The 18,217-nt window shown below is 53.0% G+C and overlaps 1 protein-coding gene across 1 annotated transcript; it reads left to right on the top strand.

Annotated features, from left to right (window-relative positions):
- The first annotated feature begins 507 nt into the window (after positions 1 to 507).
- GRM2 (glutamate metabotropic receptor 2) lies at positions 508 to 12,275 on the top strand. Its single transcript, XM_010381639.2, has 6 exons — positions 508 to 606; positions 2,269 to 2,854; positions 6,033 to 6,870; positions 8,730 to 9,805; positions 11,300 to 11,480; positions 11,702 to 12,275. The coding sequence occupies exons 2-6, from the start codon at positions 2,405 to 2,407 to the stop codon at positions 11,773 to 11,775; spliced, it is 2,619 nt and encodes an 872-aa protein (XP_010379941.1). The 5' UTR covers positions 508 to 606; positions 2,269 to 2,404; the 3' UTR covers positions 11,776 to 12,275.
- Positions 12,276 to 18,217: the final 5,942 nt, after the last annotated feature.

Raw genomic sequence — 18,217 nt, 5'->3', positions numbered from 1 at the left:
AGGCCTGGGATGTGGACCCAGCTGAAATGGCTGGGTGGGGAGAATAGCCTCCACCCATCTCCCACGCGCCCCTTTACCTATCCCCCAGAGGCACCCCTTGCACTAGGGCCAGCTCCTCCACTCTGCAGTAGCACTATGTGCACCTGTTGGGGCGCAGTGACCTTCCCCACCCCGTGCCCCGTGGCATCCCCCCGCCCTGCACCTGTGCTCTCTAGGTGGTAGTCGGACTATGGAGTGGAGTGGGCCACCAAGCATCTGCTCCAGCGCAGAGCGAGGGCGCTCGGGGATTCAGCACCACGAGGCGGACAGCTCCAGGCCCTGAGGTCCCGAGAAGAGCAAGAGCGTGGAGGGTCCAGAGGCAGGCGGAGGCCGGGTTGGGAGCAGGAGACCTGGAGTTGGGAGGAACGGAGGAGGGGCTGGGGGCGGGCCAGGGCCGGGGGCGGGGCGGGCCGCGATTGAAAGCGGCGGGGCGAGCGGGCGGGAGGAGAGCGCAGGGGCGGAGAGCGCAGAGCCAGCGAGCAAGCGAGCGAGCAAGCGAGCGGGAGCCGGAACCCCGCGCCCCCAGCTCCACTCCGGTTCTCTCCGCGCCAGAGCTGGGCGCGCCAGGTAGGGTGAGCCGGCGGTGCCGCTGCCGCTGCCTATCGTTTTGGCCCTTATCTTACGTCCCAGGGTCCCGCGGGCCCTCGAGTTGTGGGGCGCCCGCACTGGGGTGTCCAGACAACGTTCCTTGCGAGCTCCGGGAAGCGGCAAGACAGCCCCGGGCGTCCCGCCTTTCTTCTCCAGAAAACGCAAGCCCCGCATCGCGCTCCCCCCTTCCTCCTGCTCCCACGTCCTCTGGTCCTTCTTTCTGTCTGTGCCTCCGTCTTTGTCTCAACCTCTCAGGCTTGCTTGCTCCCTGCCCAGATTTTGTGGCCCAGGCCCCCGGCTGCCTGACTCCGGGTTTCTGTCCCCTTCCTGCCTCTGAGCTTCTATCTGGGCCTCCCCTGTGGGAGGCTTGCGACTTGACTAGTTTTGGCCTCAGCCCCCATCTGGATCCCTGTCCCCATCTGTGCTGGTCTTCCTCCCCGCTTCTCCCTCGTTTGCCTGGGTGAGCTGTTGCTTTCCTGATCCCCAGAGGAGCCCAGTGCCCCTGCCCTGGGGAGGGGCAAAATGAAGAGGCCCAGCCTCCGTGGCCAGCACATGGGGTCCCTGAGTTAGTTGCTGCCCTTCTTCAAACTCAGTTTCCTTTCCTGTTCTGAGGAAAGAGGTATGTCCCTCTCCCAGCCTTTCCAAGCCCGTGTGATTGTGAGAGCCTTGTGGGGTGTGTGTTTGGGAAGGCAACTGGGGTACAAATGATAGGACGCAGTGGGGAAGAGACAGGGAGGGGGTCTCTGAGGGCCATGGCTAGGGTGGGCAGAACCCTGAAGCTGAGGATGGGGAGATTGGAAATGGTGACTTTCTCTGCTGGGTTGGGAGTGAAGAGAAAACAGAGGCACAAAGTCTCAAACAGCGTTCTACATAGAGCTAGAGAGTCCCGCACTCTCACCCTCAGCACTGTTTGGAGACTCTGGCCCCCAACCCTGACACACACATACGCGAACATCTGCTTGCCCTGTTGACTTAGGACCTTGAGCCACTTGGGTACCCTCCCTGAGGCCAGCCATTCCACCTTGCTGTCTCATTCCCAGGGCTTAGTGTCCCTATTCCTTCCTCAGTCAGGAAACTGTGGGGATGGCTTTTTAAGAACCAAAGGCTAGGACCCTTGGGTGTTCACATGGGCTCCAGTCTCCCCAGGGGTTGGAGACTGTCCCTTAGAGACTGTCTTTTCCTCTTCCCTGGTGGGTCCTTAGACAGCAGTTCCTTCTCTCTGGAAATCCAAGGCTCAGGATGATGACCTCTGAGTTTGTAACTCTGACATAGTCTGTTCCAAAGGTATTGACCTCGGGATCCTGGGAGGTTTGTGCTGTTCTTGGACACCCTTTGATTTACAGAGGGGTCAGCATTGGCTGGGGTCTCCTGTCCTCTGCCTGGGACTTCACTGCTTGCATCCCTCCCCACTGCTGGGTTTGGTAGGTGAATAGGGCCCATCTCTCACCCAGCTGAGGCCAGGGCTGAGAGACAGGCCCAGGGGAGTCCCAGGAGCTTCTCAACCTACTTGATGACACCATCCTGTCCCTGGTTCTTGAGTACCTAGGAAAGGGGCTTGTGGGGAGGCAGAGTCAGAAGGGGCAACTGCTCTCAGGCTCCACTTTTCCTGGTCTGTTTTTCTGTCTTTCTGTATCTCTGCAGGAGCTGGGTCCCTTCGCATCTCTCTTCTTGTCTGTCCTTTCCTGGTCCCTGTTTGCTCCTCTCTTTGCCTTCGCTACTTCTAATCTCATCCCCTGGAGACCCAGGTCTGCTGGACCCATCCATCCCCTTTGGGGCCATGGGATCACTGCTTGGGCTCCTGGCACTGCTGCTGCTGTGGGGTGCTGTGGCTGAGGGCCCAGCCAAGAAAGTGCTGACCCTGGAGGGAGACTTGGTGCTGGGTGGGCTGTTCCCAGTGCACCAGAAGGGCGGCCCAGCAGAGGACTGTGGTCCTGTCAATGAGCACCGTGGGATCCAGCGCCTGGAGGCCATGCTTTTTGCACTGGACCGCATCAACCGTGACCCGCACCTGCTGCCTGGCGTGCGTTTGGGTGCGCACATCCTCGACAGCTGTTCCAAGGACACACATGCGCTGGAGCAGGCACTGGACTTTGTGCGTGCCTCACTCAGCCGTGGTGCTGATGGCTCACGCCACATCTGCCCCGACGGCTCTTACGCCACCCATGGTGATGCTCCCACTGCCATCACTGGTGTTATTGGCGGTTCCTACAGTGATGTCTCCATCCAGGTACGTGGAGGCAACCCAAATGGGGACTAGGGAGGGAGGCTAAAGGTGGTGACCCAGAATTCCTGCTGAAAAGGGAAACTAGAAGCTTCCTTGCAGTAGCTTTTACAGAAGCTAAGAAAGTGCCCTGGTCACATAATGGCGGTCGGTTCTTAGAGACTGTGCAGGAGAACATCTTACTCCCATTACTCCCACCACACACATACACACGCACACACACCCTACCCACACACTCACACACACATACACACACCCACACACACCCTACACACCCTCACACACATATACACCCCCCCACACCCCCACATACCCCCACACACCCCCTACACCCCCCCACACACCCACACCTCCATCCCCACACATACCCCAACCCACACACCCCCAACACACCCCCCCCACACCCCCCCACACACCTACACACACCCACACACACCCACACACACACCCCACACACACCCACACCTCCATCCCCACACATACCCCCACCCACACACCCCCAACACACCCACCCACACACACCCCCACACACCTACACCCACCCACCCACACATGCACCCCACACACACCCCATACACACCCACACCCATACCCACACCCTCACACCCCCACACACACCCACACCCTCCACATACCCACACACACCCACACCCCCCACACACACCCACACCCCACACACACCCACACACATACACCCACACACACCCACACACACCCCCCCACACACCCTCTCTCACACACACACACACCCCCTCACCCTTGATGTTAAACAACTCTGAGGGGTTTAATAGCCTGGTCTCCCCACTTACTAACTGCATGACCCTGGCATGTAATTTCTCTTTTCTGTGTCACAGTTTCTTCCTTATAAAATTGGATTTACAACACTTTTTTTTGTTTTCTTTTTTGAGACAATATATTGCTCTGTCTCCCAGGCTGGAGTGCAGTGGTGAGATCTCAGCCTACTGCAACCTCTGCCTCCCGGGTTCAAGCGATTCTCCTGCCTCAACCTCCCAAGTAGCTGGGATTACAGGCGCCTGCCACCATGCCTGGCTAATTTTTGTATTTTTAGTAGAGACGAGCCTGACCTCACCATGTTGGTCAGGCTGGTCTCAAACTCCTGACTTCAGGTGATCCGCCCACCTCGGCCTCCCAAAGTGCTGGGATTAGAGGCGTGAGCCACTGTGCCCGGCCCACAATACTTTCTACTTTCAGGTTTGCCATGGAAATTTAATGAGTTGATACATGCATAGTATGTATCAGGGGGCCTGACAAGTCATAAGGGCACAGTTGATATTAGCTGCTATTATTTTTAACCCATTTTATAGATGAGGAAACCAAAGCTCAGAGAGAGGTGGGCCACATTCAAGGCAGTGGTGGAGGGGAGCTGTGAAATCGGCTCTTGGCCAAGGGGCTCCTGACTTGTCAGATCATCTCTGCCTGGATTGGAGAGGGGTGGCCAGATAGAAGCCAGGAGTGGCCAGAGGAGAACATCAGGGCAGAGGAGTCAGGAGGAAGATAAACGAATGTGTCAGGGGAGGGCACCAGAGAGTCTTCAGGGGGCACAGGATTTGAAGCAGGGGAAGGGTGGGGAGCCAGCTCCCCTGCCCTTAGCCTCCTACTTTCCCACAGGGACCAGCAGAGGGTGCCCTGTGGCTCAGCTTCAGCAGAGGCTGCTGGCCCCGCTGACCCCTCTGCTGCTCCCAGGGCTGTGCCCAGCTGTGATCTTCCTGTCTCTGACCGGGTCCTACCTCTCACCCAGATTCCCGCTTGCCAAGTACCCAGCACAGGCTGCTGGAAGATGCGGCTGGAGCTAGGATCAGGGCTGGGGGACATAAGGTAGGCCTTGGCTGGGCCTCAGCTTCCTATAGGAGAGTGACTGAGGGCATTGTCGTGATGGAGAGAGCCAGGCCCCCTATGCTGGAACAGTTGTTCAGGAGAGATGGAGCAGAAGCAGTAATCAGAACCCTAGAGTCAGTTACTGGCCTGGAGTCGGGGAGGCCTGGCCACGCTGTCCACTGCTGGGAGTAGATTATCTGTCCTGCTAATCCCAGTCACTGGAGGTGGCTAGGCAGCTGTCCTGCTAATCCCAGTCACTGGAGGTGGCTAGGCAGCTGTCCTGCTAGTCCCAGTCACTGGAGGTGGCTAGGCAGCAGCCTGGGAAAATGTGGCTTGCTAGCATCTACGTCTGCAGCCCTGGGTTGAGGCAGGGATGAGTGGGTGGCCTCCCACCTGCTGCTGTCTTCCAGGACCTCTGCTGATGTTTTCTCCACAGTTCTCCTTAGGGCCCATGTATTTATCTCCAGAAGTCCAGTTACCTGCTTGCCATCCCGAGCTGCCTGCCTCCTGGATCAGGACCCATGCCTAAGCAGTGGTCTGCTTCTCCCTTGTCCTGATCAACATGAGGCTAGCCTGTCATCCGTAGGCTGCACATACCTGTTGATATTCCCCCTCATGGCTGCTCCTTCTCTCTTGCCCATGTCCCTATCATCTTCCCTTTGCCAGGCACTGTGGCCTCCCATGCATTATTGTTTTTATCCTCTCAGCAGCCTTGTAGGGCAGGGATGTGAAACTGAGGCTCAGGGAGATTTGCCAACTCCAGGGGCCCAAAGGTAGAACATGTGGGAGGGGAGGAGACATTGAACCCTAGACTGTCAGAGCCATAGACTGTATCCAGTTGCAACACAAGACTCACCCTCTGCTGTAGAATCTGTCTTTCTTCCTAAGGGAACCTTTTCCTTCTTTCTGTATCATTCTGTCAGATTGATTCAGGGGAAGGGCTACCTACCCTCAAATAAGTAGAGAGCCAGAGAGCTCTGAGTAACCAGATGCCATCTCATGCCTCCCTCTGCCCCAGTGTAGCCAGGTGCCAACCTCCCTCCACCCAGGCCTTCCCTTGGCCCCCCTGCCATGTGTCTAAAAGGGGATGGCAGAGGGGATCATGTGTGGCTCATGACCCTGGTGTCTCAGCCCTGCGTCTTCTCTCTCTCAGCCCTTGGAAAGAGATTAAAAAAACTCCCTACCCCAGAGGGAAGACTGTCAAGTCGGGATGCAGGGCTTTAGAGAGGGAGCCTTTAGGGCTGACCTTGTGGACACTTGACACCAAGACCTGCTAGCTGTGGGGGATGCACCTGTCTCTAGTGTTTGATCTGACCTCTGATCTTTGCCTTCTCTAATCCTCCCCCAGGTGGCCAACCTCTTGCGGCTATTTCAGATCCCGCAGATCAGCTATGCCTCCACCAGTGCCAAGCTGAGTGACAAGTCCCGCTATGACTACTTTGCCCGCACAGTGCCCCCTGACTTCTTCCAAGCCAAGGCCATGGCTGAGATTCTCCGCTTCTTCAACTGGACCTATGTGTCCACTGTAGCGTCTGAGGGCGACTATGGCGAGACAGGCATTGAGGCCTTTGAGCTAGAGGCTCGTGCCCGCAACATCTGTGTGGCCACCTCGGAGAAAGTGGGCCGTGCCATGAACCGTGCGGCCTTTGAGGGTGTGGTGCGAGCCCTGCTGCAGAAGCCCAGTGCCCGCGTGGCTGTCCTGTTCACCCGTTCTGAGGATGCCCGGGAGCTGCTTGCTGCCAGCCAGCGTCTCAATGCCAGCTTCACCTGGGTGGCCAGTGATGGCTGGGGGGCCCTGGAGAGTGTGGTGGCAGGCAGTGAGGGGGCTGCTGAGGGTGCCATCACCATCGAGCTGGCCTCCTACCCCATCAGTGACTTTGCCTCCTACTTCCAGAGCCTGGACCCTTGGAACAACAGCCGGAATCCCTGGTTCCGTGAATTCTGGGAGCAGAGGTTCCGCTGCAGCTTCCGGCAGCGAGACTGCGCAGTCCACTCTCTCTGGGCTGTGCCCTTTGAGCAGGAGTCTAAGATCATGTTTGTGGTCAATGCAGTGTATGCCATGGCCCATGCACTCCACAACATGCACCGTGCCCTCTGCCCCAACACCACCCGGCTCTGTGACGCAATGCGGCCAGTCAACGGGCGCCGCCTCTACAAGGACTTTGTGCTCAACGTCAAGTTTGATGGTAATGTTGTTGGCCAGTGTCCATTGGCCTGCTGGCTGTCAGAGGATGAGGGGAAGCAGGCCTTCAGCTTCCATTCCTTTGCTAAGGAAACAGTAGAGTGAAAGTAAAGGACTCACCCAGGAGTGGCATCAGAGCCAGGGCAAGAATGCTAGGCAGAGAGGACTCCAACTGAAGCCAGGGCTGAGGTTCCACTTTCTTCCAGAGAGTAGACCTCTGGCCTGGTCCTGCCATTTTGAGGGTCTCTGGCTCCTCCTTGGACCCTGCCCTCTATCTTCTGTCTCCTTATCTTGCCAAAGGTGGAGACCAGGAGACCTCAAGCCCATTCTCAGGCACCAGTGAGAGTTAGAATCAGTCTGACTTGAGGGTGAACATCAGGATGACACTCTATATTCTTTCTTTCTTTCTTTCTTTCTTTCTTTCTTTCTTTCTTTCTTTCTTTCTTTCTTTCTTTCTTTCTTTCTTTCTTTCTTTCTTTTCTCTCTTCTTTCTTTCTTTCTTTCTTTTCTCTCTTCTTTCTTTCTTTCTCTCTCTGTCTCTCTTTTTCTTTCTTTCTCTGTCTCTTTTTCTTTCAGAGATGGGGTCTCACTATATTGTCCAGGCTGGAGTGCAGTGGTTATTCACAAGCACAATACAGCCTCCAACTCCTGGGCTCAAGTGATCCTTCTGCCTCAGTCTCCAGAGTAGCTAGGATGACAGGCATGTGGCACTGCACCTAGCTTCAGGGAAAATTTCTATTCCTAATCTTGATTTTCCACTCAAGGTGACCTGAAAGTCTCCTGAAATCAAAAGTTATTTTAATAAGAGTGCCAGCTTTAAGAGAAGTGAGTGCTACAGATCGTCACTATGCTTCAGGAAGAATCACCATGGGAACAGTGGGAGACAAAGCTTGGAAGCCCTGGCTCAGGGTTAAGATGAAGAGTAATTCCAATAGAAGTGACATTCAGAGTTATGCTACAATCAGCGTAGGGGTTAGGGTTGGAGTCTGGGGTCCAATTGGGCTGATGTTAGAGCAAGGCTAAATTCAGCATGTTTGACTTGGTTGGCATTTATGGTAGGGCTAGAGTTGGATTTTGAGAACTTTTAGGCTGAGTAGAAAGAGTAGGTGCTTGAGGGGACCTGGGTTTGAATCTAGGCTGCACTATTCACTCATGGGGCCTTAAGCGTGTCTTTTGCTTTCTTGAACCCTGATTTCTCACTGGGGCTGGGGATGGCTGTAAATCCTGGCTAGAGCCTGGCTGGGAGATGTGAGGTTCACAGGGGATGAAGTGGGGGTGGAGAGAGGAAGTGATTTTCCAGCCACTGAGCACATTCTGGCAAATGGCAGTAGTTGCAGGTGACCTCTGAGGCTGGGATTCAGTTTGTACCAGGATGACTATTAGGACTGGGGGTGCTGGAGCTGGGGTTGTTGTTAGGATTAGTGGGGACAGGATTGGAACTGAGACTGGGTTTAGCCTTAGCATTGAGTCTGGGGAGAGGGCTGTAGTGTATGTTTCGATGAAGTTGGGATTTGGGGCCTGGGTTGGAAAGTGTTGGATAGTACTAAAGTTGAATTTGGGGAGTCATGGTTGGGGATTGATGTGGGCATTAGGTTTTTGGAGATGTCTGGGCTTTAAGGCTGGGATTGCATTTGGCATTTAGGGTTGGGGTTTGATGTTGGAGTTTAGGAGTAAGACTTTGTTGTCATCTCTCATTTAGAAAAATGACTGGGGTCAAGACAGGATTTAGTATTGGGTTAAGGATTGGAAGGGCTAATGGTGGCCTTAGCGCTGGCATTTGGGTTCCATGTTAGGGTGGATGTTGAGGTCACATCAGGGTAACACGCTAGTCCAATCTTCTCTTCCTTCCCTTCCCCATCCTAGCCCCCTTTCGCCCAGCTGACACCCACAATGAGGTCCGCTTTGACCGCTTTGGTGATGGTATTGGCCGCTACAACATCTTCACCTATCTGCGTGCAGGCAGTGGGCGCTATCGCTACCAGAAGGTGGGCTACTGGGCAGAAGGCTTGACTCTGGACACCAGCCTCATCCCATGGGCCTCACCCTCAGCCGGCCCCCTGCCCGCCTCTCGCTGCAGTGAGCCCTGCCTCCGGAATGAGGTGAAGAGTGTGCAGCCGGGCGAGGTCTGCTGCTGGCTCTGCATCCCGTGCCAGCCCTATGAGTACCGATTGGACGAATTCACCTGCGCCGACTGTGGCCTGGGCTACTGGCCCAATGCCAGCCTGACTGGCTGCTTTGAACTGCCCCAGGAGTACATCCGCTGGGGCGATGCCTGGGCCGTGGGACCTGTCACCATCGCCTGCCTGGGTGCTCTGGCCACCCTCTTTGTGCTGGGTGTCTTTGTGCGGCACAATGCCACACCAGTGGTCAAGGCCTCGGGTCGGGAGCTCTGCTACATCCTGCTGGGTGGTGTCTTCCTCTGCTACTGCATGACCTTCATCTTCATTGCCAAGCCATCCACGGCAGTGTGTACCTTACGGCGTCTTGGTTTGGGCACTGCCTTCTCTGTCTGCTACTCAGCCCTGCTCACCAAGACCAACCGCATTGCACGCATCTTTGGTGGGGCCCGGGAGGGTGCCCAGCGGCCACGCTTCATCAGTCCTGCCTCACAGGTGGCCATCTGCCTGGCGCTTATCTCGGGCCAGCTGCTCATTGTGATCGCCTGGTTGGTGGTGGAGGCACCGGGCACAGGCAAGGAGACGGCCCCCGAACGGCGGGAGGTGGTGACCCTGCGTTGCAACCACCGCGATGCAAGTATGTTGGGCTCGCTGGCCTACAACGTGCTCCTCATCGCACTCTGCACACTTTATGCCTTCAAGACTCGCAAGTGCCCTGAAAACTTCAATGAGGCCAAGTTCATTGGCTTCACCATGTACACCACCTGCATCATCTGGCTGGCATTCCTGCCCATCTTCTACGTCACCTCCAGTGACTACCGGGTGAGCTACCTGCCACAGAGGTCAGGGGAGATGGGACACCAGACCCTCTGTTTCCTGTATCTTATTTAATCTACTGGTAGCTCTGGGGCTCCAAGAGGTTAAATGCCCACGTAGGGGACCACAGCTTGTGTGGATCCCAAGGGGAAGGTGGGAGGGCTGAATAGGGCTTAGGGAAATGGCCAGGGAGGTGGTGAACTCGAGTTAGAGAGAGCTGGGATTTCAGGACTTGCATGTCATCCCCTATCCTGGGAGGAAATAGGGGTGCAGAAATATGTTCAAATGAACAGGGTTCTGCCCTCCTCCACTGAGGGGTCAGCTGCAGAAGGGGTTGCGAGATGAAGCCAGGGAAGGCAGGAAAGATGAAGCAAGGTGGGTAGGGGAGGAGATCTGTGGTATAGAGTTGAGAAAAGCTAAGCAGGTGCAAATTGTTCCCCAGTTGGTGGCTTCTGAGCAAATTTGGTTCCAAATGGCACTGTGTCTCAATGGTCTCCCCAGCTCCAAGGGGCAATGACTGCTTCAGATAGGGTGGTCAGGGAAGCCCTCTCTGAGGAGGTGACAGAAGAGCTGTGTCCTGAATAAGAGGATCGTCTTGGTTAATCTTCATGACTTGAGTAAGCTCCATGGCTCTCCCATTTTACAGATGAAGAAACAGAGACTCAGGGAGGTTCAATCCCTTGCCCAAGGTCACTCAGCTTGGGAGTGCAGAGCAGGGTCTGAACTGCAGAAAAATTGAGGCGAAAGCCCTGGCAAAGGCCCCTTCCCCAAGACAGAGGTGTGGTGGCAAAGTGCTGGGGGCCAGGGACCGCTGGGCTTGGCTGCTCTGCTTGCACCTGCTGGGCCACCTGCTTGGGTGGTAGAGGCCAGGGCTGGGGAGGGATTCTGCTCTAACTCAGCCTGTATTTGCATATGATTTGCATTTGCATGCCAATCACAGGCAGCTAAGGACTCACCTGGGACACACACTGTACCCATACATGCATGCACACACACACACACACACACGTACACACAGACATAGCCACATGCATGCACACACACATATCCCACATACACATACTCGTTGGCACACACACATCTTCCTAACAAATGAATCCATATCCATGCACCCTACACTCACACACACATACACTCACGCAGACAGCTGCAGAAATTCACCACCCCACATACATGCACTTACACAGATACACACACACACACCTACATGCATGCACTCCATACCTGCACCCCCTCAAATGCACACACCCCTGCGTATACATGCACCCCTGCATGTTCTCCCCTTCAGCTGGAACTCTTTTCACCCTGGGAAAATGGTCTGGGTCTGATGCTGGGACTGTGCCCAATTTTCCTAGCAATGCTTTGGGACCTGGCAAATGTATCACAGCCCAGTGTTGGATGCTGAGTCTCCCCCACTCCTTCCCCCACAGCCCGGGCAGGGGGTCCTGAGGTCAGGCCCAGGTCTTGACCTGTGCCTGTTCACCCACTCACCCACCACAGGTACAGACCACCACCATGTGCGTGTCGGTCAGCCTCAGTGGCTCCGTGGTGCTTGGCTGCCTCTTTGCGCCCAAGCTGCACATCATCCTCTTCCAGCCGCAGAAGAACGTGGTTAGCCACCGGGCGCCCACCAGCCGTTTTGGCAGTGCTGCTGCCAGGGCCAGCTCCAGCCTTGGCCAAGGTCAGTGTTGTAAGCAGCCCTCTCTGCCTGTTCCCCTCTCCCTGTCCAGCTCCTTGGGTTGCTGAGATCTCTTGTCTGGGGGTGAGGTGCCCCTCAAGTGACACTGGCAGGAGAGGATGGGAGAGGGGAGGGGAGGCTTCCCTCACAGCCCTGCTTCCCCATTGCCTGCCCTCCATGGAGGACCTCAGAGTTGGCCCCAACCTCTGGCTTCCTTTTCTTAGGGTCTGGCTCCCAGTTTGTCCCCACCGTTTGCAATGGCCGTGAGGTGGTAGACTCGACAACATCATCTCTTTGAAGACCCCATACTCCCGCCCTGACACAGCTGCTCCTGGGAACCTAGTGCAGACCCGCGTCCAGGGCCAGGAGGAAGTTGGCTGGAGCACTGCAATAATTTATTGCCCACCCCATGTCTGCCCCCAAAGTCACTTACCCACCTCCTTACCCCAACTCTTCAGACTCAGAAGTCAGGAGCCTTGGCTGGGAGCCTCTGCAGTGGCCACGAACTGCCCTTGTAGCTGTGTTTCATCCTGGCCAGGCCCAGGGCTCGGAGAGGAGCAAGCCAGGGTCCAGTCTGTCCTGGACCGGGGTGGCGGAGGACGGCAGGCCCCAGTCCTAACCAGCAAAGGTGCTTCCAGCCCAGCCCCTCCCCCTATCTAGGACCTTTTTTATTTTTTATATCAGTTACTCTGGGATGGGGAGGGTGGTTATTGTGGGGGCTGCCCCTCCCCCGCACAGTAGTTTGTCCTGTCGTTTATTTTGTATTACCTGTAAATAAAGTGGCTTTATTTTAAAAAATCACTCTTTGCCTTTGACCCAGCAAGGCCCTTCATGCCCTCCACAGCCTCCCAGCCATCATTCTGCTAGTGTTTAAACATCGACTGTGCTCTGCGCCTGATGTTAGGACCTGTCTGCCACCGAGACAGACCCAGCCCTGCCTGGTGAGGAGATGGAAAATGAATGAGCCATCCTCCCTTAAAAGGAGCCACTGCAGACTGGCCCAGGCATCCTGGGGTCAGATGGGGGCTTTACATGGATAGAGATGAATGAATAGGCTTATCTGGCAGTCCAGGGGTTTCCCTGGGGTCCTGGCCTCCACAATGGTGTGGGTAATGGAGCAGGAGTGACCTCCAGGAATGGTGGGCTTTCCCACACCTGGCCAGCCTGGCACTGGATCCTCCAAGTGTGTGGAGCCACACCGAGCATTTGGACTGAACGTCGCCTGTTCACATGGCACTTACAAAGGCAGAAAGAGCTTTTGGGGAGAGGGGGTGGGCGAAGCAGGGAGGGCAGAGGCGGAGCAGCTGGAGACACCATCTGCTGTCAGGCCCAGCGAGAAGTCAGAAAAGGGAGCCTTTCTCCAGTCCCTGGAGGAGCTCTGGCCTGGTGGGCCGGTTGAGGAGCCCAGAGCCTTTGGGCATCTTTGGAGTTTGCTGTCAGGGCTCACCAGCAGAGGGCGCTAAGGTACATGACTGTGGCCAGGCGACCGCTGCCCTCCTGTGGCCTAGAAGGCAGCGGGCACCGAACCGGAAAACAGCAGCTTCTGGGGAGTCCCCAGACTGCGTGGCGCAGAGGGACAAAGTCCTGCATTAGCCAGCAGCCCAGGGCATTTGTTATTTTTAAGTGAGCTCATTTGCATCCACAGGCTGGCAAGGCTGTGGAAATTTGGGTAAACAATTTAAAAAACAAAAACAAAAATAAACAAGGAAAATTGCAGGAACAGCCAGCATCTGGGATGTACGGATGACAAATGAAATACAGACTGCGCAGTTGAATTTGAATATCATAAACAATGAATACTCTTTTTTAGTATAAATATGTCCCACAAAATATTTGGAACATACTTATATTAAAAATTTTGGTTATTTATCTGACATTCAACTTTAACTGGACATCCTGTATTTTCATCTGCTCAGTTTGGCAACCCTTTTGGGCCAGTCTCTATTCTAGATCCCCCAATAACTCAGGCCTGGGTGCTGCCCCCAGTGGCTGGTCACCAGGGAAATGCACCCCATGGCACCCGCAGCCCCAGCCCCCACTTCCAGTATGGCCTTTTCTGGGTCTTCCTGCCAAACTCTGAGGACATTTGCCCACCATCCCCAGCACCCGGACAAATGAAGACGGGGCTCTGAACCCCTTGTACCCAAAAAGCAACCCTTCTTCATATGGTTCAGGAATATTTTCCTTAAAATGTAAAACAACAACAGCAACAACAAAACAAGTAGTTACGAACATGGTTCGCAGCTAAAAAGGTTCAAAGGGTATCCAGTGAGGAATCTCCTTCTATCCCTGCCACCCATCTAGCAGGGAAAACCAAAGGCCTGGAGGCCAGGGAAGAAGTCCAGGAAGAATTCCTAAGGACCAGTCCTCACATCTGCCTGTCACACCTCTTTTCTTCCACCTGCTCCCCTCATTTCCCCTTCCTGCATTTGTGAGAGCGGCCTTCTTATTTTTTGTCCTGTTGTCTCAATGGCTCCACCCCTCAGTCATGACCCATACCCCTGTATTGCATGATCCCTCCCACCCATCCTTACTGTGTTGTGGGCAGCGAATCTTGGCCTTCACACCTCAGCTGTCAGTCCTTAGCACACATTACTAAGACCCGCCAGCTTTCTCCAGTCCCCGGAGGAGCTCTGGCCTGGTGGGAGCTCCAGGACAGAGCTCCAAGGCTGGGAGTCCTGGGATATGGAGTGGCCTGGCTTTACATCTCTGGATCTCCTTTTCTCCAATACCATAGTCCATGTCCTACAAACACTGACCCCTCTGCTTGTGTTAGACATGGAGTCCTCAAAGGAGAGCTCTTCCCCTTGTGGCGACTGAGGACCAGAGGTGCCCAGCATTTTGTGTTCTCTTCCACCCTAGGGAGGCACCCTTCATGGTGAATTCACTGTCTGTGAGTGGAACTACTAGGTTGCTTTGCTTGGGTAGCCAGAACTTACACTGGGACATGGGCGTTTCTCACATGGCTGTGTTCGAAGGCTCTCCCAGATCCACTTCTATCCTTTCCCCTGTCCCTTGCATTGGTCCTGTAAGACTGCAGAGTAGTCCTTGCCCTGTCTGGGTGGGCCTGGCTCTCTCTTACTGAACCATAAGCTCCCACAGCTTGGGAAAGGGTGGTTCAGGCCATGCTGCTCTTGGCTCCCCAAGTCCTGACATGGGAAAGGGGGAGGGGAAGAGTCATGTTACAATGGCAGCTCTGACGATGCCCCCTTCCCACATTTGAGCTCTGTCCAGCAGCAGACCCTTGAGATAGCACACCAAAATCCAAGAGGAAGTGGATACATTGGACAAAGGGACTGGGAACAAAAAGTGGAGCCAAGGGATGACATGGAGCTGGGAATGAGATTCAGAATCTGCCATACCCCAGAGCCCCGAAGGTGGACACTGCCTAGAGCTGCATCAGGCCAATGCTCTCCCTTGTTCTCCCAGCCCAGCCTGGCTGCTCACCCTTCTCTCCTGGGCTGGGGGGTCATGGGCGGCAGAGGGGAAAGGAGGGACCACTGAGGGTCTCAAAACCCCCTCAAGATGTCTCTGCCTCAAGTTCCAGCAGAAAAAGGAATGGAGCCCACTGCTCCTACCCCCATGAGCCCGTGGGGAGTTCAGCACTGAGAGATGGGACTTCTCAGCCTGTGGGAGAGAGACTAGATGTGGGGAAAGCGGGGGAAGGAGAAAAGGATGCGTGTGCACGTGTGTGTGTGCATGTGTGGATGTGTGTCTCTGCACGTGTGTGAGAAAACAGGAAGAGGGAAATGGAGGGGACTGAGGGTGAGGGGACAGGAAGCGAGGAGCAGGAGGAGGAAAGTAACATAGGGACGTGTTAAACCCCAAGGCCTCTTGCCAGGGGGTCAGTTTTTTCTTTAAAAAAATTACTTTATTCTTTCTGTGAAAACAATATATGCTCCCTACAAACAGCTTAAGCATTGCAGAAAAGTACAAAAAGAAAAAAGTATTACCTCAAGTTCTATCATTCAAATATAACCGTCATTAACATTTCTGGTACAGCATCCTCAACATATTTCTATGCATTTTTACAGATAGGAGAGATAGAAATACTTTCATAAAAATGGGATCATACCATATGTCTATTTTTTTAGCAAAGATTTAATTTTACTTGACTCTAATTGAAGAAAATGAATCAGAAGTAAAACAAGAAATTCTTGAACTCCACATTTATGCACCATGAGATATTTTTCCTCCTTGAAAGATCCTTCTAAGTTTAAGAAAAGGGATGGAGTGACATTCACAGGTAAACATTCCATCAGTCTCAGGGGATCTGAGGAGAGTTAGACCTGTGTTGTCAACCTTGCAACGTGAATGGAAGGAATCATCTCCTGGGGAAAGCGAGAGTCTGCTGACCCAAGTGGGTCTGATGCACACTGCTGCTGGTCCTGGGATTACGGACTGAATGCCTGTCATTCGTGCACAGCAGCCACACTCAACAGTGGGAAGGAGGCAGGCACCATGCTGAAGCATGCCTGGGGAGCGATGGGTCCTTGAACCTGCCTACTCTGTCGCTGTCATGGATGTTACTTCTTTCCTGATTCTTTCTCTTCCTCCCCTCCCCTCCCTTCCCCTCTCCTTCCCTTTTCTTTCTTTCTTCTTCTTCTTTTTTTTAAATATAGAGACAGGGTCTTGCTCTGTCCTCCAGGTGGGGATGCAGTGGCACTATCATGGCTCACCGCAGCCTCGAACTCCTGGCCTCAAGTGATCCTCCCGCCTTGGCCTCCTGAAGTGTTGATATTACAGCCATGAGCCACCACGCCTGGCCCTGATTTTTTCTAGAAACATTATAGTTTTTAGATTTAGGTCTTTGGTCCTTCTCAAAATAATTTTTGTGGGTGAGATAGGGGTCAATATTATTTTTTACCCATATAGATATTCAGTTGTTTCAGCATTGTTTGTTGAAAAGACTTTCCTCCCACTGAATTATACTGGTACCCTTGCTTTAAACTGGTGGACCATAAGCGGGTGGGTCTATTTCTGGATCCTGTTGTGTTTTGTTGATCTATTTGTTTATCCTAACAAACACCACATTGTCTTACTTACTGTAGCTTTACGGTAATTTTTTTTTTTTTTTTTTTTTTTTTTTTTTTTTTTTTTGAGATGGAGTCTCACTCTGTTGCCTAAGCTGGAGTGCAGTGCTGTGATCTCGGCTCACCGCAACCTCTGCCTTTTGGGTTCAAGCGATTCTCCTGCCTCAGCCTCCTGAGTAGCTGGGATTACAGGCATGTGCCACCACACCTGGCTAATTTTTGTATTTTTAGTAGAGATGGGGTTTCACCATGTTGGCCAGGCTGGTCTCCTGACTTCAGGTGATCCGCCCACCTTGCCCTCTGGAAATAATTTTCTTTTTTTTGGTTTTTTATTTTTATTTTTTTAGACAGAGTCTTGCTGTTGGGTAGGCTGGAGTGCAGTGGCACGATCTCAGCTCACTGCAACCTCTGCCTCCCGGGTTCACGCCATTCTCTTGCCTCAGCCTCCCAAGTAGCTGGGACTACGGGCACCTGCCACCACACTCGGCTAATTTTTTGTATTTTTAGTAAAGACAGGGTTTCATCGTGTTAGCCAGGATGGTCTTGATCTCCTAACTTCGTGATTCGCCTGCCTCAGCCTCCCAAAGTGCTGGGATTACAGGCGTGAACCACCGCACCTGGCCTGGAAATAATTTTTTAAAGTATCTTTTCTTTTTCCAGTTGTTTGTTGCTAGTGTATAAAAATACCATTGATTTTTAAAATTATGTCAAATTATATATGACATAAAATTTACCTTTTTAACCATTTTTAAAATTACCTGATGTAGGTTTAGAATTTTTTTTTGGTAGTGAGAACATTTAAGATCTCTCTTAGCAATTTTCAAGTATATGTCATTATTAACTATAGTCACCATGCTATACAGTAGATCTCCAGAACTAATTCTGTCTGATTGAAACTCTGTACCTTTTGATCGACATCCCCCATTCCCCTATTCCCCCCAGACCCTGGCAACCACTATTCTACTCTTGGTTTTTATGAGTTTTGACTTTTTTAGATTTCTCATAAATGTGAGATCATGCAGTATTTGTCTTTTTCTGCCTGGCTTATTTCTCTTAGCACAATATCTTCCAGGTTCGTTTATGTTGTGGCAAATGACAGAATTTATTTCTTTTTTAAGACCGAATAATATTTGATTGTATTATATACACCACATTGAAAAAGTTCATTTATTTGTCAGTAGACACTTGGGTTGATTCCATATTTTTGCTATTGCAAATAATGTTGCAACGAACATGGAGGTGCAGATATCTCTTCAAAACACTGCCTTCATTTCCTTTGGTTATACAGGAAGGAGTAGGATTGCTGGGTTATATATATAATAGTTCTATTTTAAATTTTTTGAGGAACCTCTATTTTCTATAATGGCTGCACAGTTTACATCCCTACCAACAGTGTATGAGGGTTCTCTCTCTCTTTTTTTTTTTTTTTTTTTTTTTTTTGAGACAGAGTCTCACTCTGTCACCCAGGCTGGAGTGCAGTGGCTCGATCTCGGCTCACTGCAGCCTCTGTCTCCTGGGTTCAAGTGATTCTCCTGCCTCAGCTTCTCAGGTAGCTGGGATTACAGGCGTGTGCCACCATGCCCCGCTAGTTTTTGTATTTTTAGTAGAGATGGGATTTCACCATATTGGCCAGGCTGGTCTAGAACTCCTGACCTCAGGTGACCTGCCTGCCTCAACCTTCCAAAGTGCTAGGATTACAGACGTGAG

The sequence above is a fragment of the Rhinopithecus roxellana genome, chromosome 1 (assembly GCF_007565055.1).
Source record: "Rhinopithecus roxellana isolate Shanxi Qingling chromosome 1, ASM756505v1, whole genome shotgun sequence".
NCBI classification, from domain to species: Eukaryota; Metazoa; Chordata; class Mammalia; order Primates; family Cercopithecidae; genus Rhinopithecus; species Rhinopithecus roxellana.
This window is presented reverse-complemented; position numbering and strand designations above follow the sequence as displayed.